Consider the following 25,316-nt stretch of genomic DNA (forward strand, 5'->3'; position numbering starts at 1 on the left):
GAACAAAGTGGATAATAATTTACTACAAGTAATAAAATAGGATCGATCTTGCCAAGGAGTGGGAACCAGGAATCAGGGCAATCCATATGTACTAATTTGGATATGACAAACTTGGAACCTATTTATAACTTATACAGTATTTTATGGCTCTTTCTTTAAAAAAAAAAACACATCATACCGCATAATTCCTATGAATATACAAGTGTCCTTTGCCAAAAGCAGCTGAAAAAGCAAAAGGATTATCAAAGCATTGTTTTTCAAACCTGAATTCATAATGGGCAATTGTACAGAAATATTTGGTACTTAGTAACCTTGAAACTTTGAATTCAGAAAGATTTTATGGCCCTAGATCTACATGAATTGATGACGCAGGTTCATAAATTCACCAAAGATGGATCTGGCCATTGTAACTGGGCTCACCTTTGTGTAGATGTAAAACAAAACCCACAGGGGGTATCAATTATGCCCAGCACACTGCTGCCTGATACAGGGAAGACACCACCAAGGCTTGCAAAGCCAAATTGGGTATGAATTATGGCTTCTATTTAAATAGGTTTGGAAAATAAGGAACCACTATCCCTCTTAACCTTTGTTCACAGAGACTCACATAACATCAGAGGATTAGTAATGCTTTAATTACCTCTGGAATTCAAAATTAGGGAATATCCAAGTATGACTTTGTATAAAATGAAACAAAGTTTCAAATACAACTAACAGATGTTTACTGATCCCTTGAAAGAATAAAGACACACAAGAAGGTGTTGTAGGAGGGACTGGAAGGAGCCATGGCAGGGGAACCTCTTACTTCCAAAAGTTGAGTTCTATGACAGCTAACCCATTCTGGGATCAGAATTTCCTTTTGGATCTCACCAGGTCACCTAGTGAGTATCCAAGCTCCTGGCTACACTCCCAAACACCCTCCAGGGTGGACTTCCTGTCCAGGCAAGAAGGCAGACAAGACAGCCAAACTCAGCCTTCTAAGGCTTCTTGCTAAGTAGCTTCCTCTCAGGCACTACAGGATTTTTGCCTGAGCTTCATCTAAGTACTGCAATTCTTAAGTGACACTGCCGGATGAATGTTAAATATCAAAAAAAACAGGCCTCCTCTCTTTCAGGGCCTGCTTGGTTTCTCCTAAGTTTTAAAAATTATCTTTCATCACCAGCACAGAGTCCCTTTTCAACCTGTATTTAAGGAATAAGAAGGGGGTGTTGTTTATATTTCCACTTTCTGGCTCTCATCTATCTGTAAAATACTTAATTTTTTAATTGGATTAAAGAAAAGTTTTCTTTTTTCTCCATTTCTCCCACTGGGGGGTTCAAACTTCAAGAACCTGATAACCTCAAAAAAAATCAACTTCAAGCTGAAGTTAGCAGGAGGAATTTCAGGTTTTGCAGAAGTACATTTGCATTCTCATTAGCTTTTGCTAATGCAGTAAGTAGTTCTCATCCTCCTGACAAGGAAGGTGCCCTGGAAAGAGAAACAGCACATAGGTGCCTCTCCAACAGGTTAACACACTGACCTGCTTTAAAGGGAACAAATGGAGTGGCTCCAGGCAATGAATGTAGGGACTTCAAGGGAAACTCCGAATGGAAAGGATTTGAAAGGAAATTGTACATTGACAATAAGAGGTGAAGTGTCCTGCTCATATTAACTATTTTCGCCCAAACCTCAAATATGACTGATGTTAAGGCCTTATTGAATTGTACTCTTGATTAAAAGAAGTTGTAAAATTCTGTTCCATTGCAAAAAATCAATAAATATATATATATGGGGAGTACTGTATTCTACAAGTGCTTGCAAATCTGCTGGTAGAAATGAGTGGTTATGTAACAAGTTGATTTTACAAATTATACCTTTTACAATTACATCCAGACAAAACAGATAGGGTCAAATCACTAAACAGCTTTGTAATTCAAATAGAAGAAATTGATACTTTGGGGGGAAAAAGAATTTATAATGAGTGGCTGTCCTTATCTATCTGAATAACGAAGTTAGGGGAAAAAAAACATAAATTTGGTGACTGTGGGGGCTAAAGTACTAATTTATGATCCTCTAAAATAAAAGACGGTGCCTGATGAACATAGGCATCTACATCTGGCTGGGCCGTGAGCAATGAAAGTTAATCGTTCTACCAAACACACCCAAGTGCTAAAAATTTTTTTTTCTTTCTTTCTTTTTTTTTTCCTTTTGGCTCTACCTCTCTGGTTCTCCCCAAGCACCAGCTCTTGGGGCCAAGGAAAGCTGGGAACCCTCTTACTCTCCAGCCTGAGTATCTAGCTCCTCGGATAAGGTAGGCAGAGCTCTTTGGTACCAGGTGCATGGGGTGGGGGTGGGGGCTGCCTTTTTTATAACTGCCCCCGGGCCTGGGACCCCCAATTCGCCAGTCCAGCACGCCCGCCCTGTCGTAGGGGCCTAGCGCAGAGAGCTCGCGTCGTCGGCTTTGAAAAGCAACGCAGCTCCCCGCTCGGACGCAGTCTCCGCGCTGAGGGTCCGATTTGGGGCCGCGCCGGGTCCCTAGGACTGTGACGGGTTGGAGCAGGCGACGCCAGGAGCAAGGCCGTCTCCAGCCCTACCCCAGCGCCAGCTACAGAGCCCAACGCGGCGACCCAGCGCGGCGCCGCGCGGGGAGAGAAGCAGCTGTTCCTAACAGCTGGGGGGCGGCGGCGCCGGGCGCCCCAGGTGCTGTCCCGGCCAATCGCAGGCGTCCGGCCCGCCCCCTCCCCAGCCGGGCGTCGACCCCTGGGCGGCGGGGGAAGGGAGCAGAGAGGTGGAGAGCCGTCCTCCGCACTGGTCTTCCAGCTTCCGCGGCGGGAGGGACAGCCCGAGTCGGAGCCGCTCGGAGCCCCCCACCCGGGCTGCCGCCGCGCACCCCCCGCTTCCACCTCGGCGCTCGGACGAGCTCACCGCGACCCGACCCACGCCCCGCCCACGACACTTAATTCTTAAGAAAGAAAAATCTACCTCTAAACGCACCCTCTTCTTCGCTCGAGGACCACCCTCTGCATTTTCTACCTCCCCGCGGGGTGAGCGGAACCGCTGGCCCATTCTATAGAACCAGATCCTAACCCAGACGATCCGGAGAATTTGTACCGTGACCGGCAGGGGGGGCGGGAGGAGAGAGCCAAGTCAAGTCTCCGGGGCTGCTGGCGACTTCGGAAGCCGCGCGCCCAGCGCCCTCGGCCGTCCCCGGCCGCTCGCCCCCGCCGCGCCGCCGCCCTCGCCTCCGCGCTCCCCCTTGGCCCCCGGCGGCCGCGAAAGGGTGCGGGAGACGCGGAGCCGGAGGAGGACGCGCAGCCGCTGCCCGAGCCGCAGCCGCAGCCGGAGCCCAAGCCCGAGCCGCGGGGCGGGCGCGAAGATGCACACGACCCAGAAGGACACCACGTACACCAAGATCTTCGTCGGGGGGCTGCCCTACCACACCACCGACGCCAGCCTGCGCAAGTACTTCGAGGTCTTCGGCGAGATCGAGGAGGCGGTGGTCATCACGGACCGGCAGACGGGCAAGTCCCGGGGCTATGGATTTGTAAGTTGCACGGATGGGGGGGGCGGGGGACGAAGAGCCCCGCGGGGAGATCGAGGACCGTGGAGGAGGGGAGGGACAGAGTGGCGCTCGTCCCGGTGGTCGGTGCTAGGAGTGAGGGGCTCCGCGCGGCGGTGCACGGCGCCCGGCCGTTTTGAGCTGCGCTGCCCCTTCGCTCCCCGCTGAACAGAAACTTTGCGCGCGGTGGAGCTGGAGGAGGGAGGGCCGGAGCCTGGCTCGTCCAGTACCGAGAGGACCCGACTTGATGTTGTGTCGGGGAGCCAGCGGGGCAGGAGTGTAATGACTGCTGGATTTGGGACGCTGGGGGCCTGGCGGGAGGGGCCGTAGACCCGCACAATTGCCTTCCCCTCCTGGAGGCCGGTGGATAAAGCGCGCTGTTGCTCTGTAAAACTGCGTTGTGTCTTCTGGCGTTTGGGCTGGGATAGGGAGGGGACGCCCCAAGAGGTCTGAGGCTCTTCCCCTCTAGTCACACCCCCACCTTTTTAATTGTAAAGGTAGGTTCTTTTTTAAAAAACAGAGAGAGATAATCCTGTGGCTCTTGGACAACTGAAACAGCACATTAAGCTTCCTGGAGATTTAAATGTGCAAATTCAGCTGCCGGAGAGCTGGGAGCCCCCAGTGTAGGACAATAGCTATTGTCGTTGGGGAGGGAGTATTTGCCGGTGGTTGGTAGCCTGGGGCAGATGCGAGGTTGTACTTTTTTTTTTTTTTTTTAAAGCGATCGGTGCCTCTGAGGTCCGGTGGGACCTGGGGGCACACAGGGGTGATATCATTGGGGGAGAGGGCAGCGCGGGGCGGGGGGGAATCTAAGAGGAGTTACAAGAATTCAGGCTTCCAAATCTCTGCTAGGCCCGGCTAGCACCCTCAGGACTTAGTGGAAGTGGAAGGTTCCTTCCTTCTTTGCTTCCTTCCTTTTTAAACGGAAGATCCAGGAGCACTGTCCAGCTTTACCCCCACCCCACCCCCAAAGAAAAAGTTGAGTGTCAGTTTATTGTGAGTGACTTCTCCGCTGTGATTCTTGGTTTCTTCAGGGGTTAATTTAGAGCTTTGTATGTATGTCTGTATGTGTGTGTGTGTTGCTAAGGTCACCATGGCTGACCGGGCTGCTGCCGAAAGGGCCTGCAAAGATCCCAACCCCATCATTGACGGCAGGAAGGCCAATGTGAATCTGGCATACTTGGGAGCAAAACCAAGGATCATGCAACCAGGTAAGAAATGTCTACCTCCCCTTCCCTGGCAGACCCCTCCCCCCCACCACTTAGGGGCAGAATGTACCCTGATCCAAAAAAAAACATCAGCTTCTGAGAGAATCTGTAGATGTGTTTGGTAAACTTGAACTGTGACTGGTTACTCTACCAAGGCATTAAAGATAAATGACAGTTTTGCTCCTTTTAGGATTTGAAATGTACTTGGGTGCAAAAAAGGATATCTTGGGGTCTAGGTAGTTTGGACAGACATAAGAGTTCATTTGATTCATCTCATTACTTTTTGGTATACATTTGTAGTCTGCACTCAATTTTCCAATTTTTAGCTAGCCACCTGTAGCTAAAAATGTGAGTCATGTGGATGATATGGGCCAAATTTGCCAACTGCAGCAAGCATGCTCCCTACTTAATGTTGTGTTTCCTTTTATCACCAGTTGCAGGGTGCTCAGAGCAGACAGCCTGCCATGAACATGACCTAGAGAAACATATGGGTGGGGGTGATATCTGGGTGGGTAAAGCTTTAATGCAAAATCTCAGAATACCTGTAATTAAAGAAAATAGGTTTCACCTACCCATGTTCCCGATTTTTTTAAATGACAGTCACTTAGAGATGAGAAATAGTTAGTCAGAGTTGTGTAGCTGTGAGTTGCCAAAGGGGTGCAATATTTTGTCTGTGTGGAAGTATGACCTTTTGGATTATTTACCACATTGTCCTTTGCATGAGCACAAATCATTGAGAGTTGATTATTGAGCACATTAGTCATTTCCTTAGGCAAGCAACTTTGACTAAATCGCATACTCTTCACTCTTTTCTATCTGAAATTTGGGAAAGAGGTTGACACTTCCAACCATGTGGATTTAATAGAAAACTAGATTGTCAAGAAAGTGAGAATAAGTGCAAATATCCATGGGTATTTTAAAATATGTACTTGTCCAATATATTGTGTGTATGAACTCTTCAGAAAAGGAATGGGGAGTTTGTTTCTATGAATTTTTATTACTATAAACTGTAAAGCCCATAATCTTCCAAAGCACATCCAAAGAATTCCAGAATGTCCTGTATTGCAAAGACTTTTTGTCAACTGTCATTCAGAACTACAAGAATACTGTTAAATGTACTTCATTGTCAAATCCTGTTGTTCTTGGTTTTACTTGATAAGCATTTCCCCCTGGTTTAAATGTCTAAGGTCTTATTTAGTGTCTGTCAACTAAACTTTGCAGATTAAAGGGAAAAAAATTTTCCATTTTTAGTCTTTATTTTGGATCAGTGACCACATTGATAAAACCAACTTTTAAAAAACATACATGTATATATACTCCTCTTTAAAGTGTTATCCTTTTTAATCAAAAGTTGTGGTTGCGTTTTTTGTATGGTGATAGTAAATGCCCAGTCATGCACGAATAGAGAATGTGTTGTGTTTTGTTGCTAGGTTTTGCCTTTGGTGTGCAGCAGCTCCATCCAGCCCTCATACAGAGACCTTTCGGGTAAGTCCATTCATCAAGCCCTCTGAAGTTTCAATATGGCTGTCATTTGATCACCTGCCTTTTTATGATAAGCAGAAAAGTTCAACAGGTCACAAAATGTTCCTGGTTCTCCATATTTACATATGTTTGTGTATTTTTAATGGTGATGCTATAAATATTTTTAGATGAGTCAAGTTATCTGACCAAGTATGCAGACTCCAAACCAGACAAATGTTAAGCTTATGATTTTAGCAAAACAAAAAGTACCAGGTATGACTTGTGCACAAGACGATTGTGTCCCGTCACCGTGACTGCTGTTCAACTTGACTCAATTTTATTTATCTCTTTCTAACCTGACAGGGCTCGTATACAGTTAAGCTAACTGATGAGAAGGATACGATGATAAGAGGTGGAATAGTTCTGTTTGGAATTAAACTCTGTAACCAGTAGACTCAGACACACAAGCTCAGATGGTGATTAACGATGCATGGATGTTGGTGTTGTTGTTTTTATTTTTCACAATAGTCAATAGCCCTCCGTGTGCTTTATTTTATTTATTACAGTAATGAAGTGGTGTTGATAGCTAAACTGTGTGCTTTTTACTTAATTGAAAAGAGCTGTAGTGAAAGTGTTTTCTTCTCCTCTGGGAAGGGGCTCTTTGCGGTTTGGTTTTGGTGGTGGTGTTGAGGGTTTGACTTCTCACTTTGCCATGAGAAGCAAAGGGCTTTTTTTTTTTTTTTCTCCCTGCTTTAAGCTCTAGCCTGTGACTTCCATTTAACCGTCTTTTTGTAGTGAGTGCTAAATTGTGTGATTTCTCTCTGTAAGATTACAAATTCATTGCTTGCATGTCCTAAGTTTCTGTTCTATGGGAAGTTTTCTGGGAACGGGCTTCTTTCCTTTGCTGCGTATATCTACTTGTAGGCTTTCTAGTTTAAAGTTTCAACAACTCTCATCAGATTTCATTAACACTAGCCAGTTTGGGCAGTTTCTTAAATTTTTGTTTTTTAATTTCTGTTTTGAGTAGCATAGCACTAACCTCCATCCTTCAGACCTAACAGGTGGACAGCCTGCTCATTTGTGTTGTCTCTGGGTTCTGTCATTACCAGCTTTCCTGTCCTGAGGTCCCCAAGTCACTTCCACTTAGACATGATCTTGTGGGAGGTCACCGCTTAAATTTATCCTGGACACTGGAGTCTGAACTATATTCTACCTGGTCAATATTTCTGTAATTCCAATGCCACAAATTTAAACTTCTTTTTAAATAATCTAGTTGTTCAAAAAGCATTTTATCCTAGCACTAATTTCTTCTTTAGCTTAGGACCTCAACACCTACATATGTAACCTGGAAGGATAGAATCTATCTGTACAGATAGATGTCTGCCTTCTATGTCTCTGAAAATAGGCAAAATAATAATAATAATAGTAATTTGACTGAGAGTCAAGTTATATTTTCCATGAACACCTTATTACCTTCCCTTTAACATATTAGAGGTTCACTTTTATTGCCAACTCCAACATTTTTTTGTTTGTTGGTTTAGCTATAGAAGAGTCTTTTGTCCACTCTGATTAGAAAGGGCCCTCATATATGCAATAGCTATGTATCAAACCCATCTAAGCCAACTTGGATATTGATAACAAATTGTGGGTCTGATCATCTCCATGGGTTTTCATTGATCTAGACTATTTAAATTGGGATTAGAAAGAGAAATATATGTCTGAAGAAGTGGTGGTGAGCCTAGAAATGATCTTAAAACAGTTCTGAAACCAAATCCATCAATAAGTATTAGTGTATCTTTATGTTTTCACTGTGCAAAGTGAATAAAAATTGTGCACTATTTGGGAAGAAAGAGAACACACCAATCAATAACTACAGATTGCTCAATGACTTGGTATTGTTTCAAATACAGGAAGAATTCAGAGTAGCAAGAAAATAAGAAATGAGTTGGATGCTCTGGACAGATCAGTGTGGGGAACATGCTTGCATTAGACTCACACCAAAGCCATGTCCTGGATGGGTTAAACGAAAACTGATTGGGTCTGACAGCTGTACCTCTCTAGTCCTTGAGGATGGAGACAGCATAAATAAAAGTCCAGTACATGGAGACCAAACTGTGTGGAAGGTCCTGAGAGCCAGGATCGCACGTTTGGCCTGGTCACAGTAGTCGTCACAGATCCTTAAGGAAGAAAGTAACACCAGGGATATGAGAACCACCAGGGTAAAATGTGTTATGGACATTTTAAACCAAGCATGTTTTGATAGTGACCTTTTGTTTTTCATCTCTTCTAATATGAACTGTCTTTATAAAGGATGGTGATTATCACTATGTGCATAAATTGTTTGAACTTGAATTCTTATTAGACATAGATAGCGTTCCAGGTGGGCCAAGTGAACTTTCTCTTTCTTTTTTAAGGGGTTCTCAGCACCACTCTAATTCTGAGTCTGTACCCAACAAATCACACCTGGTCATCTTAAATTCTATCTGAATGCCACCTGTTCTTATTTTAGGCCTGGAAAGATGCTTGATAATTTTTTTTTAATTTTACTTAACTTGTTTGAAATTCTAGTGACTTTTTTTTTTTTTTTTTATGTGATCCTTACACGACCCCCAGGTGACTCTGGGTCTTTAAAGACAAAACATTACCCTGAAGGAGTTTCTACATCTACATGGTCAGATGTAGAGAAACTGAGGGATTTGCTGGACAATAGCTTACAAATAGCTTGTGTTTGAGAGAAGCATTTTCTTGTAGAAACCTTGGAGGAAACTGCTGATCTGGAATAGAAACTTCTGGGCTAGTTTAGATCCGGTGGAACATACACTGCAGTATTTACTCAGTACACATTTAACAGCTAAGGTTTTTGTTTTTTGTACCAGGAATTGAACTCAGGGGCACTCGACCACCAAGCCACATCCCCAGCCCTATTTTGTATTTTATTTAGATACAGGGTCTCAATGATTTGCTTAGCGCCTCGCTTTTGCTGAGCCTGGCTTTGAACTCAGGATCCTCCCTTCTCAGCCTCCCAAGCCACTAGGGCGGGCATCATCATGCCCCAGCTTAAGTGCTAAGTTATATGCAAGGCATAGTACCCTGTTCTAGGTATTCATCCCGTCCACTATGTGGGGCAGGATAGACTGTAACTACGGTTGACCAAGCATCCACTACCTGCATGGGACAGATAAAGGATTTACATAAATTACATCATTTAATTCTCACAATAAGTATTTGTCAAAGGCACTGTTAATATTATTTTCTATGAGCAAAAAACCCTAAGATGCTGAGAGTTTAATTGACTTTCCCCTGATCACAGGTCTGGTAAATGTTGGAGTCTGATTTCTAGATTCAGGGTCATGGTCTGCCTGACTTCAGAAGCTGTGTTCTTCTCTTAGTGTCAAGTTATAGCCAAAAAAGACACAATTCCCTTCTCATGATGTAGTAAGATAGCTGTCCACGTGGCTTCAGATGAGTGAGAGTGGTCAGATCTTGGGACTCAGGAGGTGTTCATGAAGGAAGTCCAGGGGGGCCTGGGTGTTAAAGGGTGACGAGGCTAGGGAACTGTTTTACTGCTTAGCTGCTGTGCTCGTCATTATAGGCCCTTCCCATAGAATTTTATTTAATGAGCAGCAATTCAGGGTTGAAAATGCTAGTCCATTTCCCATGCGAAAAGGCTGAGACTAGAAGGTAAAGCAGATTTCCAAAGCCTCCTACTGAGCGAGCACTAGAGCTGGGGTGGATGGGACCTGGTTTACCAAAGGTAGCTGTGAAGTGCGGTGGACATCCCAGGTGAGGGATGAAGGCATGAGCAAAGAACCCTGTGCATATGCAGGAGCCATGAAGGAGTCCAGCTGACCTGCGCTCAAGGAAAGGCAGAAATGCCAATAAGGTATTTTGGACCCAGATACATAAAAGGCCTAAAATGGCAAGGCTTAAAAAAATGTGCACTTAGGTCTGACGCTAGGGGCTGTGGATTCCTTAGAGCTAGTGAGCGAGATGGGAGTCTTGATCAGCAGTTTGTGCAGTAAATTGGAAAAGGAAGCCAGGATGCTGCCCCAAAGTCGGAGAGAGACATCAGAGGGACCCAAAGAGATGGGGAGAAAAAGGAAAGGTAAATTTGCTTTGAAAATTGCCCAAAGTATCTACTTTGCTCTCGTGCTGTTGAAACTGCCCAGCGTGTACATTCAGGGATTAACTGACAGAAAGTCCACTGATAATAAATATAGCAGGAGCATCAGGCACAGTGCACATGTCTGAAATCCCAGCCAACTTGGGAGGCTGAGGCAGGAGGATTCCCAGTTCAAGACTAGCCTCAGCAATTTAGCAAGGCCCTAAGCAACTTGGCAAGACTGTCTCAAAATAAAAAAAAAAGATATAAAAAGGGCTGGGAATGTAGCTCAATGGTAAAACACCCCCTGCATTCAATCCTCAGGAAAGGAAGGAAGAAATGTGGTAGGAGGGAGATTTGCAAATGGTCTCAGTGAGTTCTGTAGGCTATTAAAAGAACTCGTAACGCAGGGATTGCAGCAGAAATGCCACTGTACCCCATGGTGCTATTCTGCCTTCCTCGGGAACTGAAATGTGGCAGGTTCTCCACAGTCTCCTGGGTTCTCCTCTTCCTTAAACCTTCCAGGGCTCCACGATTCCATTTGCCCTCCAGACGTCCTGCTCACCTTTGCCAGACTTCATGTAGAAGTCTGATCTTCCTGCAAAAGTTGTAACTCTCATTGGGTGGCTTTATCAAATCAGAACTGTTTCTTAATAAAATGTTAATGCAGAGACAAGAGTACTGTAAGCCCTCTTCCTGTGTTTCAGTGTGTTCTTCAAACACACACACACACACACACACACACACACACACACACACGTTTTTACTTCTTTCTGAGACAGGAACCTAGTAACCACTGTGTTGTGCTGGGAACTTCAGGAATACAAAGGGTGCATGCCTGGGTATCAGTGAGGTCTGTGCTGGCTGGCCTTTGCAGCTGATAGATGTTTTACTTTAGCCTTATAAAGACATTTTACCCGCTGGAAACCCTGTCGCATGACAGGATCAAAAATAGCCCGGCTGCAGCCACTGCTGTCCATCACCACGTGTAAACTGGCATTGAGGGGAGGCTCTCTTAGCCGCGTCTGCACATTGTGGACGTGGCGGCTCCAGGGACAGTGTTCCATAAAGCCACACCTGTTGCCCTGAGTGAGCCAGTCACCTGATCTGCAGCACAGTCCCATGTGTGTGCATGACCCGCGCGCCCAGTTTCGGACCAGCAGTTAGAACATCTCTCAGTGTCCTCAGAAACACCGATGACGTCGTTTCCCTGGGCACTAGGAAGGATCCACAACTCTAGTAAAATTGACCGTATTTTTATCACGGGGGTCAAAGTTCACTACCATCTGTGATGAATTCATCCTTTCCATGGCTGTTTGTTAATGAGGGCTTTCACTACCCCTCTGAAAAGGCAAAGCAAAGTCTGTGTTTTTGAAAAATCCAATTATGAAATTTTGTTTAGAGTCTTGAAAGTTTTGAAGATTGCTCATACAAGAAGATTGTGTTTATACTTCTTGTAAGTTGGGCTTGTTGATACCGGGTAGCATTCTAGTGTCATGTTTTAGGGTTTTGCTGGAGATTGTTTTAAAGAAAGATGAAATAAATTGTATTTGAGGTAGTATTTTACAAATGGTCAGTAATCAATCTCAAAAGAGAGCTGAGAGGCATTGGATTTTTTAAAATACCACTTATGATTTATTTTTCAAATTAACTTTTGAGTAATGTCACTAGAGTCTGTTTTGTATGTTATCTGTGAATGTAAACTTTTAAGAGGAACTTGACTTTGTTTCACTTTTTGAACTTTTTCAGGATAATACTATATAATTGATTTTTGCAAAATATTGACTAATAGGGCAGATGTAAAACGGACATACTAATATATCTCTTTCTATTGAGTTGGAGGACAAAATAGGACTTAGCTGATGTACAGAGTAAACGTTCCTTATAGCATCCATATTTTAAGTTTCTATTAATGTTAGAAATATTTAGCTGTATTTCCCTTCCTTTTCCCTCACCCTCCTCATTTCCCCAAAACCCCTTCTGTCTGTCTTGCATAGAGATAAACAAGCTGGCTGACCCTCAGTTGCCTGATAGCCAAACAGGTTTGATTGACCGTTGTGTCCTTATGGATTTTATGGAAAAATTAAAGAAAGAAAAACAGAAAGAAAGAAAGTGTGCCGCACATCTCCTTGGGAATCACTGCCATGAATGTTAATAGCATTTTTGTAGCTTCCCACAACAGCCTCTTGTGAGAGTGAGCTGCACTACGTTCGTTTGAGACGTGTGATTCTGCTGTGTTTACCACACTTGTGAACTTTTAAACTCCTTTTTTTTTTTTTATTTTGTCGCCTGCTTTTTTTTTTAATTATCATTTTTAATAAGGGTGACTGAGGTTGCAGAGAGATTAATGTGTGCCGAGTCTGCATAGCAATTTCAAGTAGGGTTGCCATGATAATAAACAAACCGACTTTGTTGAAATTCAGTTTTGAAAAACTGGCCATCACCGGTTACCTTTTTAAGTCTTACATTCGTAGCTATGAACTTTCCTATTTGCTAACCGTTTTGTTTTGTTTTGTTGGCTTTTGTTTTTGTTTTTGTTTTTTGTATGCACCCTTTACAAAATTATCTTTAAAAACCTTAATCAATCAAGCCTTTGTTAAATCTCATATGCAGCACAGTCTTTATGAACCTTGATTTGGTCTCCCAACTTTGGTGAATCCATGCTACTTAAGTAATCATAAGTGAAAATTCTAGCAGGGAGGGTCATGCCCCATGACTTTGGCTCCTGCCGGAGTACTTTGGATGGACCGCTGAAAGTAGATATTATGGCAACCCTATACTCATAATAACCACTAAATTTGAGTTTGTCTCATTTCTGATCAATGAATGCAACAGGTGGGAGGCGACGGCTGCCTGACTTTGTTTCCTATTTCTCTACAGGATTCCTGCCCACTATGTCTACCCGCAGGCTTTTGTGCAGCCTGGAGTGGTCATTCCTCACGTGCAGCCCACGGCCGCTGCAGCCTCCACCACGCCCTACATTGATTACACTGGAGCTGCGTATGCACAATACTCCGCTGCAGCTGCTGCGGCTGCCGCGGCCGCCGCCTACGACCAGTACCCCTATGCAGCCTCTCCAGCTGCTGCAGGATACGTTACCGCGGGGGGCTACGGCTATGCAGTCCAGCAGCCCATCACCGCTGCGGCCCCTGGGACAGCTGCGGCCGCCGCTGCCGCCGCTGCAGCCGCTGCAGCCTTTGGCCAGTATCAGCCTCAGCAGCTGCAGACAGACCGAATGCAGTAAACCAGCCATCTGATCAAAGTTGAATTGTTTTCTCTTTCCCTCCCAATTTTCCAATTTTTAGTAGCTATTAAGAGAGTTAACATTGACTTAACAGCTTTAAAAAAAAAAAAAAAGCGATGCTATTGTGAAGCAGAGTTATTATTATTATTTTTTTTTTATAAACTCCAGGTAGTGTTCTAGATAAGAAAGAGGTGAGAATGAGGGGCGTGGGCGCAGTTTTGGAAATCAATCCCAAAGAGCCTGAGTCACTGAAGGCTACCACGAGAGGACGGCAGGCACACCGATGGAACTTCACTTTTGTAAGGGGATTTTTATTTTTGCTCTTTTTATAGTATCAGGGAAGCAAACTGCCTTTTACAAGTTAGAAAAATGCTATTTGAATCTAGTTGAACCAGGGAATACAGAGTGAGCAATATGTAGCTTGAAATGCATTTAAAAGCAGATTTTTTTTTTTTTAAACCCAACAAAACGGGAAAGCACTGATTGTCGTTTTTAGCGGTCACTATTGGCCTATAGGACTTTTCTGAGGAAGAAGGTGGTGTTTATTCTATCTCAAAAATGGGCATCGAACAATCAATCCAGGAGCGTGGCAGTGGGCACGGTGGTAGACAGGCATCAGAGCTCCTCCCTCATCTGTCTGGTAGATGAGTGGGACCGTGTGGCAAGTGATGTAGACTTACTGGGCGCAGTCCCTGTACAATCAGTCACCCACGGTTCTGGAAGGAACACATCACTTGTGCTTGTTTGATGAGCTTGTCACATCCTAATCCCTCTCCCCATCCTGTTTCAATTTTGGGAAACTTGTATCTGCTGGTGTCAGCAACTCTGATCCCTAAACAGGATCAGACTTTTACTACTACAGCCTTCTCTTTCTATTTATCGTGTCGACTCGAGGCTTAGGAATAGAGGCAGGCCAAGTTTGCAGACGCTAAACCCTTAAGAGCTGTCTTAAGGACATTTATTTTTCCCCCCCCTTTTTAAATAATTTTACACTTTTTAGTATCTATTTCAGAGTCCTATTTAAAACTATTTATTAGTGAATACAGTTACCTGAGACAACAAGGTTATTGAGATTACAATTCTTCAACGGTTAATGATAATGTGGTTTATACTGTGCCTTAATAGTAATGCTATTTAAGATATTTATTTTTAAGTTTTACTATGCTGCACTCTAAAGAAAGGAACTTTAGATGTGACACTGTAAAATTATGTATTCATCTCATGGCATAAATTATTTAGTAGGTCTAGATGTAGCATATTAAATATTAACCTATTCAACTGAAGATGTTGACTTGGATTTATTTAAATTCATATGTGCACTGTATAAGAGAGTACTCTTACATTAACACATCTTAGTTTATTTTAGTCGAGATTTTTTTTTAAACAAGCTACATTGCTAGTTCCATGCTTTCTTCTCTGATTTTTGCTCGTGTAGATCTCATTTATCAGTAATTCGTTCCTTTAACACTATTCTTATGTAGTTTATGTAGTTTTTAAATGCTGCTTTACGTTTTTCTTCTGAAACCGCAATACTTGCAATTTTTATTCTTAAACTAAATTGAATACTATTTTACACTGTATTGGATTTTTATACTTGAACAATTTCATACAAGGGAAGACAGGTTAGCATTTTTATGGACTTTCTCCATTATCACTGGATTTACTTTTAAGTATCCCCGTACTAGACAGTGTTACGTGATGTAGACATGACTCTCCTGTGCAAATTATTTATTCATTGTGTATATTGCTTTATAACATTTCAGATCTTCTAATCTATTCACTTGTATTAAATATAATTTTTAAAAACTTCTGTTGCAGTGATCGTTTCTAATTCTGTAGTAAAGGCGACGATTTCTCCTTTTAACTAGTATTAATAGCCATGATTCACATGAAATTCTTTCAGCAAGCATAAAACTTTCCCAACCGCCTCTTTTTTTGTACCTTTAAAGTTCACCAGTTGTCTACCTCATCCTTGGCAAGTGATAAGGGCATCCTCCAGGAGTGAACCCTAAAGGACTCTTGGTATCCCTCAAAATTGTTTGGATGAAGTTGGGTAGAAAGGAGTGGGTTATGGCAGGGACCCATCCGAAGCCAGGATTTGGAACCATATCCCACCATTTTCTACCAATGTGAGTGGGGCAAACTGCTCTCTGATCTCCATTTTTTCCTGAGGTTTTTTATGGGTTTCTCATGTCTCATCATTGGGACAAAGATACCAGTCTCTCATAATTATTTAAATATTAAATAAAATACACCAACTACTTGCCACAGAGCCACATATGTGGTAAGTGAATATGTAATAGCCATTGTTGTGAAGCCCTACCATGACAGCTGACCAAAAGAAAGGAGTCGGTTTACGATTTTTAAAATCTCTGTCCACAAAGGTATGGTAATATCTAATGAGGTGTGTTAGCACATCAAGTGAGAGACGTCACATCCATCGCCATGAAGCATATGTACTCTATTAATTATAGAATGGGTTGCTGATCTCTTTGTCCTAATGTTTCCAAATCCATGATCGATCTTTTCTTGAACTCCATTAGTTTCAATAACTTTGAGCAACAGAAAACAGTAATAACAACAGACTTTCTACTTCATAATTACCACCCCATTTATAGACATCACAGGAGCAGATTTTAATTGCCTATAATTTTCCAAGGAAAAATAGATACCAGGGAATGGTATTATTGCACTCCAATATGTTATTTACGATCAGTAAAATAATTTCTAAGCTATTGAATTCAGTCAGTGCACCAATGACTATATTCCAAAAGACATGATTTACTTTTAAATTTTTCAGGTTTATGAAAGGTCACTTTTCGTCTGCAATAAGCCATCTGTTGCAGAACTTGAGATGAAGTGGTATTTGATTTATTGATCAAAAATAGGTCAGACAGTTCTGGAGAAAGCTTGTCAAAAATAGCCGTATTCAAGAATGTTAAAAAGTCCACCCTCCTCTGGACTTACCTTTCTTGGATGTGTCTCCTGACATGTAGTAATAGCGGCAAGATTGTCACTTTTAATGCTAAGGCATGCATTTCTAAAAAGAAACAGATTTTAACAGGTGATCCCGAGAACTGAGGAGCCATGACTTAGAGTCATCATTTGTCTAGCAGGCGACCGGTACTTGAGTAGGAGTCGTGTGTCTTGGGATCCAAAGTGCTGGCTGAGTCCTGTTTTCTTTACTTCCTAATAGGATGATCTTAACCTCTCCAAACTAGTAAAACGTGAGTTGCTGGTACCCAACGTGGTTGCTCTGTCTGTCTCTGAGGTTATACTGATTAAATGAATGCTCAAGAGTAAATGTTCAAGAGTAATTGTTATTTTTTTGGTCACTCGTGTTGAAAATTTGGTCCCCATTATGAGATATTAGGAGGTTGGGACCAAGTGAGTCTAAGAGATGATTAAGGCTCTGACCTCATGGATGGATTAGCTCATTCATGCAATTCATGTATTAATTGGTATATTAGCTTTTCATTGCTGTGACTAAAATACCTGACAAGAACTCAGGAGGAGAAGAGGTTTACTTTGGGCTCACAGTTTCAGAGGTGAAGTCCCTAGCGGGCCAACCCCGTAGCTATGGGCCCAAGGTGAGGAAGGCCATCATGATGGAATTGTGTGTCAGAGAGGGGCTACCTGGCCCCTAGCAGCTGGTCAGCAGTGGGGGAGCAGGAAGCCAGGGCCTTCCCCCAGTGACCCGCCTCCTCCAGCCACGCCCTCCCTGTCTACAGGAACCCCCAGCACTCCATTCTAATCATAAACCCACATAGTGGATTAATCCACTGATTAGTTTACAGCTCTCATAACCTAAACACTTCACCCCTAGACATTCCTGTCTGACATGAGCTCTGGGGGGACACCTCATGTCCAAACCATAACAACAGGTTAAAGGGTTATCTGGAGAGTGGGTTTGGCTAGATCTCCTGTGCGCTCCCCGTCTCTCATCCTGTGATGTCCTGCACTGCCTTGGGACTCTGTCAGTGAGGAGGCCATCACCAGGTGTGGCCCCTTGACCTTGTACCAGAACATTAGGCCAAAATAAACCTCTTTTCTTGCTAACTTACCCAGTCTGTGAAGTTGTGTCATTAACAACCTATAAAATCACTTGATAGGAGAACATTTTTAGAAATTCTAAGGCTTTGGACAAATGGCCATGGTTATACTCAGGTGATATGTACGATATTGGTGACTGACTTAATGAATTATTAAGTGATCCTTTGAAAAGGAAGACACAACTGCATTTCACGAAATTGTGTGAAATACAATTTTATGCCAAATGAGTAACAGATAAACAGCAGCATGAAAGTCACATGGAAGGAGAGAGAAATCGCCCAGATCAGGGAAGGAAGAATAGATGAAAAGATTATGGAATCCATTTCTCTCGTGGAGGAACTAAATTTAGTCTTTGGTTTGCTCCTGTCAAATATGGTTCTTAATTCTCCGCGAGGCTTGAAGGCGTTCATTAAGCTGACAGCCTGAGGTTTAGAGGGGCAGAGGTGAAGAGGAGCAAAAAAATAAACAAATGCATGTTCAGCCTTACCCTAGCGCTCCCTTCTCCTTCAAGAGTTCCAGGCGGTTTCCATGGAAATTCCAACTTTGTTTTTCTTAAGCACGTCAAACAGAAGCGATTTCATTTTGGGTATTTGTTCTGAGTTGAGTTTCAGTTGTTCAATCCCAATTTTAGCTAAATCGTTTAAATCTCAAGCTCTCTTTTAGTTTTATGCTATTTGTCATTGACACAATAATTGAATTTATTTATAGAGTGTGATGTTTTGTTATGTGTATACATTGTGTAATGATCAAATCAGAGTCATAAGCATATCCATCACCTCAAATAGTGAGGTGGTCAGAGCATTCAAAATTCTCTCTTCTGGTCAGGGGTGGTGGTTCATGCCTGTAATCCAAGCCACTCGGGAGGCTGAGACAGGAGGATTGCCAAATTCAAGGCCAGCCTCAGCAACTAAGCAAGTTGCTAAGCAACTTAGTGAAACTTTGTTTCGATATATAAAAATATAAAAAGGGCTGGGGATGGGGTTCAGTGGTCAAGCGCCCCTGGGTTCAGTCTCTAGTACAAAAAGAAAAAATAAAAAAGACTCTCTTCTGGCTATATTGGCATATATAATACATTATTGTCAACTGTAGTCACTCCACTGCACAATAGATATCAAAACTTATTCCTCCTATGTAAACAACCAACCTCTCCCCATTCCCCCCTCCCCACAAACTACTCCAGCCTTTGTTAACTACTATCTACCTCTGCTTCCATAAGATCTGTCTTCTAGATTCTGCTTACAAGTGAGATCAAGCAATATTTTTCCCTCTCCCCCTGGACATAATGTCTCCAGGTACATTCATGTTGTTGCCAACAATAGGATTTTGTTCTTTTTTTATGGATGAGTAGTACTTCACTAGGTATGTATGCCACTTTTAAAAATCCATTCATCCTTGGGTGTACACAAGTTATTCCATATTTTGGTGACTTAAAGTGCAGATAGCTCTTTGATAAACTGATTTAGTTTCCTTTTGCACACTGAGTAATAGGATTGCTAGATCATGTAGTTCTAGTTTCAAATTTTAATAATGGTGATAATTAGTATTCCCACCTAAGTGCATGCGTTCCTCTTTTCTCCACATCCTCACCAACATTTATTTCTTGTCATCCTAACTGAGGGGAGGTGATATTTCATTGTAGATTTGGTTTGCTTTTCCCTGATGATTACTGACGTTGAACGTTTTCTCATCTACCTATCGGAATTTCAGGTTTTGAAGTACCAGTTGTAAATCAAGAAGAAAGAATGAGACAACACATGTACAAGTCCTTTAGAATTTTTAGATAAGAAAAGTGATCTACATTTTATACTTTGATATAAACAATTCTGAGTAATTGTGCTGTACTGGGCCCTTCTAGACCGACTTCCTCAAGGATAAGGTCTGCAAAGTCCTCCTGTCTGGGCCACTGTCTCCCACAGGACAAATGCCATTTCTCTCTTACAATCAACGTGCCGCCACTAATCTATTAATATACTTTAAGTGGATTGGAGGGTACACATTGTTTACCATTCTGCCACTGTTAGAGGTAATTCCAATTACATTATGACAGGGATTGAGTACAAATCGTTATTTCTTTTCATTTAATCTCTCAGAGAATGCATTCATCAAAGGGCCGATATCTAATTCCGACTCCCAACATGAATTCTAAATGCAAAGGCATGGTTTTGCAAAGCAGAGAACGGTGTTTCAGCTCTATTTTAAAATGATGTTCATCGGACAGTCCCAAGCAGCTATGGACTCGTTTACTTTGTAAATACTCCTGCTCTGTCACTTGTCCTTGTAGATGCCTCAAGAAAAATAAAGGGACACCGTGGGTGCTGTTTGGGGAGCCAGGGCAGGCACTTTGCATTCTGCGTGCACTAAATGTACATTTTGAAATTGAGAGAAGGGATTACAGAAAGGATGTTAAAAATAAATAAATAACTGAAGAAAGTGGTTGCTGAAATCAAAAGCATCTCCTAAAAATAGGAGCATGAGATGAAGGCGTGGGAGTCACGTGGGCTGGACCTCCTTAGTCTGCCACTAGGGAGACCATGCAGGGAAGATGGGTGTCATTTGCTGAGTGCTAAGAGCTTGACTCTGATGGTGCGAGTAGGGGGACAGCAATTAGTTGCATGGTTTCCTTCTGTTTAATGATTGAATCAATGGCATTTGGGATAGTAGCTGAGTTCCTTTTAAATTTTTAAATTTTAATTGACAAATAATAATTGTATAGATTTACGGAATGCATTGTGATGTTTTCATTGGAATCATCAGTTTGAGCTAATTAACACATCCATACCTCATGCACTTATCATTTAGGGTGAGAACATTTAAAATTCACTCTTTTAGCAATTTAGAAATAGACAGTACATTATAACCATGGTTACCTTACCATGCAATGGATTGCCAGCATCTGTCCCCGCTGTCTAATGAAATTCTGTCTCTTCCACCAACATTTCCCTTTTCCTCACCCACCAACCCCTCACCAGCCTCTGATAACTTCCATTCTATTCTCTGCTTCTATGGGCTGGACTTTGATAAATTTCACATGTGAGATCATGAGATATTTGTCTTTCTGTGTCTGGCTTATTTCACCAAGCATATGTACCCTGGATTCATCCATGTAATCAAAATGACAGAATTTTGCCCTTTTTAAAGGCTGAGTAGTATCCCATTGTGTATATACACATTTTCTTTGTCTGTTTATCTGTTGATGGACACTTAGATTGATTCCATGTCTTGACTCTGGTGAACAGTGCTACAGTGAACACGGGGAGTAGATCTCTCTTTGACGTACTGATTTCAGTTCCTCTGGCCTCATACCCAGAATCAGAGTTGCTGTATCATAAGGTAATTCTATTTTTAGTTAACAGCGGAGTTCCTGAACTATGTTTTTCAAAGGTTAAAACATGATAAAAAACATGTGCTTTGTAACTGATAACTCCTAGGAACAGAGAATTATAGAGCCTCTGGCAGATTTAGATAGATCCTGGTCACGGACCTTGGACCTCCCAGAGACAGGGAATGTTGGCATCATTTTAACGTATCGATCATCTTTTGCCGTTTTCAGTAGAAAAGCAAGTGAGTCAAAATGGAGGAGATTAAAGGAAATGTTTGCACCTTGCCTTTAGTATGCTTTGCTTCAACATTTTCAGAAGTCATTTGTAGCTGGGAAACTCGAGCTCTGATATCTCTTTGCAGGTGATTTGCCCTCTGTCTCAGGCTGGTCTGCCATCGATGGGCCTTTAGAGAGATCAAGGACAGTTTGTGGTGGGATGGACCTGAACCCACTCACCACCCACCCTGTCCCTGTCCCTGTATTTAATCCTCATAACCATGACAGGCAGGCCAAACCACCCTCCTTGTTCAGACAAAAGGCAGCAGCAGGCACCCAGCCCAAAGCCACAGCATCGGGATGTGCAGAACCCAGGTTTCAAGATGGGGTGACGACGGAAGCCAATGCTCTATGCACGTCAGCCCGCCCTCCTGCTTCCTGTCTCTGTCCAGGGAACCCTGGGAGCTTCACCTGGGGTCCCTTAGAGCCACCAGTTCCTGTCCTCTGTCTCTTATTCCACGTGAGAAGGCAAGCTCTGACTTGGAGGAAATGGACCTGCATGAAGATTTGAGTCATGGGGGAGGACGGAGAGGGAGGAGGCCAGAGGGGCTACAGAGCCTTCAGTGGTGCCCTGAATGGATTTGATTTATTCTGAATCTGCTCTTTTTTTTGTTGTTCTGGGGATGGAACCCAGGGGTACTTAACCACTGAGCCACATCCCCAGCCCTTTTTTATATTTTATTCAGAGTCAGGGTCTTGCTAAGTTGCTTAGGGCCTCGCTAAGTTGCTGAGGTTGGCTTTGAACTTGGATCCTCCTGCCCCAGCCTCCCAAGCCTCTGAGATTAAAGGCGTGTACCACTACACCCGGCTGAACCTGTTCTTCTGATCTGACTGCCAGTTGTACTTTCTGTACCTGCCTTGGACTGGGAGACCATGTTTTAAAAAATTCTTTTAGTGCTAACTTTCCACATTGCATCTCCTTTCTCAATAATATTTTCAAAACACACTGTATGCTCGGTCACGTACCCTGTTTGGCAGTATTTAACTAATGCTTGGTGGGAAGATAATATGTTGGAAACGTGCAACTGGGTAAATGCAAAGTAAAAGGAAGATTCTGAAGTTCCAGGAGGACTCCAAGGGCTGATGTGGACAGAGAGCCTGACCTCATGGATCCTTTGGCTGTGGCTCTCTCTCTTTCTCTATCTGTCTCCCTCCCTCCCTTCCTCCCTCCAACTCTTGCTTCCATCTCCATTCCAAAAAAAATTTACAGAAAAAAATATTGGTTGTCATCATCATCAAATTGAGTACGCTATTACCATCATTCACCCCTTCAAATATCTATCTAGATCTTGGCTACAACTTTCTGAGCATGCATTGGTGCCAAATGCTGAAACCTCACGGCAGCATGAGGTTTCAAAGTCACCGCGCAAGGTGGTCGAGTGGTGAGGGGCAGCCCAGTCTGGCTGATGCCAAGGACTCCCTGCCGTTGGGATATTTCATCAGTCTTTTTCTCTGTCACTAGGAATTGTCTCAGAAACTAAGGAGAACTGAATAAACATGCTTTCAGTTTGGAGATCAAAACCAAATGTGAGGGCTGGGGCTGTAGCCCGGTGGCAGAGCGCTTGCCTAGCACAGGTGAGGCCCTGGGTTCGATCCTCAGCACCGCGTAAAAATAAACTAAAGGCATGCTGTCCGTCTACAATCAAAACAAAAATGTACATATAGGATCAAATCCTTAATAAAGACGGCAGAACATAAACGTGTCCAGGCTCATTTTCTTTGTTTCGTTTTTTTGGCAACATTTGTTTGGTGAGAGCACTAAAGAGCATGATGACTGTGTAGTCATCTTGACCTCAACTCACTTGAGCTTTTGCAGGGAAAATATTATACAGATGCTGTGATTAACGATGGTGAACTGTTATAAAACTGAATGAGAATATAATAAGAGCCTCGTAAAATCAAAGACAAGTAAAATTGTGAATTTATGTCAAAGGATGTCAAATAATAACACGCATTTCATGAACATTGCCAGGGATGTTCGTGATAACGTTGGACTTCCCTGCAGAACCCAGTTGCTACAGGTAACTACAGGTAGAAGTCCCCTCCGCCCTTCGTGGCTAGACCACGTCGATTCAGATGGAGAGGAGATTGAGGAGGGATGGTGGCCTGAATGAGTAATGCCAGAGGCAGGAGCCAGGGTACTTTAGGAGTGCCAGAGAGGGGCAGGCACAGCATCGTACCTTGGAGCCGGTTTGAGGAGTGAAACTGCCAGGCCAAAGCTGTGACTGAGCGGTGCCTTTAAGGGCACGTGTGGCGGTCCTGTGTCCTGGGCATCCTGAGAATCTTGATAATTCACACCTTCCCTGCAGCTGCTTTTCTTATCGTCTTTGGCTACTTTTCCAGCATGCACAAAGCCTCTTATCTGGCCAACAGGCCCTCCCTGGCAGGCCAGTGTCTCTCTCAGCTGCTTAGAGGCCACATCCCTGAGACCTCCCAGCTGTCTCTCCTACTCCCAGCCCTTACTTCTTTTATCTGTGTTTTTAAAAACTCTCGCCCAGCTGCCACTTTTGGCATGGTGCTTGTCTCTCAGAATGAGACATTTCAGCAAGGGGACGGTGGCGAAGGCTCCCAGCCATTGTAACAATGCTTTTTCAAAATTAGCCCTGAAATCCACCCAGAAAAAAAAAAAAAAAATCTCAGCTTACATACGAACTAGGCTTCCATGAATCAAACGTTCATTTCTGAAAGGATGAGACGCCCCAGAGACTCCTACAAAGAAATGGGTAAGAGAGAACCACGGAGCACTGAATAGTCCCAAGTAAGAGACCCTTAGAACTAAGAGACCCTTAGAACTGCAGGTGCTCGGGCTGCAGCCCCCAACTCTCATCTCAGCTGGATGAAATGCCCACGGGGCCTTCCCACTGGGCACAGAAATGTAAATGCTGGGAGCTGGGAGAAATTTCATTTCATATTGGAAATGATTTGCCAAGGGAAAAACCTAACACTAATACCTCTAGTAGATTCTGGCCTTGACTCAACGTAATTGTCATTCTTCCAAGAGAATCTAGATGGTTCCATGGGATTACAAGATGTTCATAAGGTAATGAATTCTAAGGGACTAAGTGAAATTGTATACTCTTAGTATTGGGGGACTTTTATAACTATGCAATAAGGGCCTGAGGACCTCTGTGAGCAGAAGGGGACTGTTCTCACAGTGGCACTGCTGGGCACAGGTAAGCAGCGTTGGCTTGATAGTGATCACTTCTTGATTCCCATTCAAGAAAAGGCTCACAGAGGACCAGCATGTTGGGTAATAGTCTAGTTCCTTTGGGGATTGGCCAATACCTTCTATATTAACCCAAAAAATGTGAACAGATTTGTTAAGATATCTTTCTGTTCCTAAGGTAAATTATTATCCCAAAGAATGATATCAACCAATATTAGAGGTAAATCTCTTAAGTGTACAGAGATACCTAACTACCATATGTTGAAGTAAGTGAGAATATTTTGTGTGCTTAATTAAGCCCAGGTTCTCAGAGTGAGGAAAGTCAGTAGGTTAAGGTCCCTCTAAGCTGGATTCACTGGTGCTGGCTACCAAGCTAAGTCAAGCGCCACATCTGAATGTGTTCTGTAGAAATCTGCATTGATTACCAGAAAGAACAGTCGAACAAATACATACACATACACATATGCATCTCCAAGTTACAAAGGACAAATTTTTTTCTAGCTGTTGCTAATTAGATAATAATTTGAACCCTGATAGAAACTCTTTGTATTAGAAAGATAGAGGTTCAATAAACTGTAAAAGATGGATTGGTGTCATGGTTGAGATCCTGCATATCCCCATCCCCTTCCATTACTGAAACAAATGTCTGAGACAAGTCAACATATGAAGAGGTCAGGCTTACTTTGGCTTAGAGGTTTGGAGGTTTCACTTCATGGCATATGGGTCCCGTTGCTTGGGTCCGTGGTGGCAGAGAGCACCATGGTGGGAGCACATGGCAGAGGAAAACCATTCCCCTCATGGTGACTGGGGAGCCAAAGAGAAAAGGAGGAAGGGGCAGGGGTTCCATTATCCCTTTCAAGGGCACACCCCCAGCGACCCAAGACTTCCCAGTAGGCCCCTCCTAATGGTTCCACCATCTCCCAGTGGTACCAGTCTGGGGACTAAGCCT

The 25,316-nt window shown here is 43.2% G+C and overlaps 1 protein-coding gene across 1 annotated transcript; it reads left to right on the forward strand.

Annotated features, from left to right (window-relative positions):
* The first annotated feature begins 3,355 nt into the window (after positions 1–3,355).
* Rbm24 (RNA binding motif protein 24) lies at positions 3,356–13,553 on the forward strand. Its single transcript, XM_027948224.3, has 4 exons — positions 3,356–3,523; positions 4,626–4,749; positions 6,177–6,231; positions 13,190–13,553. The coding sequence occupies exons 1-4, from the start codon at positions 3,356–3,358 to the stop codon at positions 13,551–13,553; spliced, it is 711 nt and encodes a 236-aa protein (XP_027804025.1).
* Positions 13,554–25,316: the final 11,763 nt, after the last annotated feature.

The sequence above is a fragment of the Marmota flaviventris genome, chromosome 6, assembly GCF_047511675.1.
Source record: "Marmota flaviventris isolate mMarFla1 chromosome 6, mMarFla1.hap1, whole genome shotgun sequence".
NCBI classification, from domain to species: domain Eukaryota; kingdom Metazoa; phylum Chordata; class Mammalia; order Rodentia; family Sciuridae; genus Marmota; species Marmota flaviventris.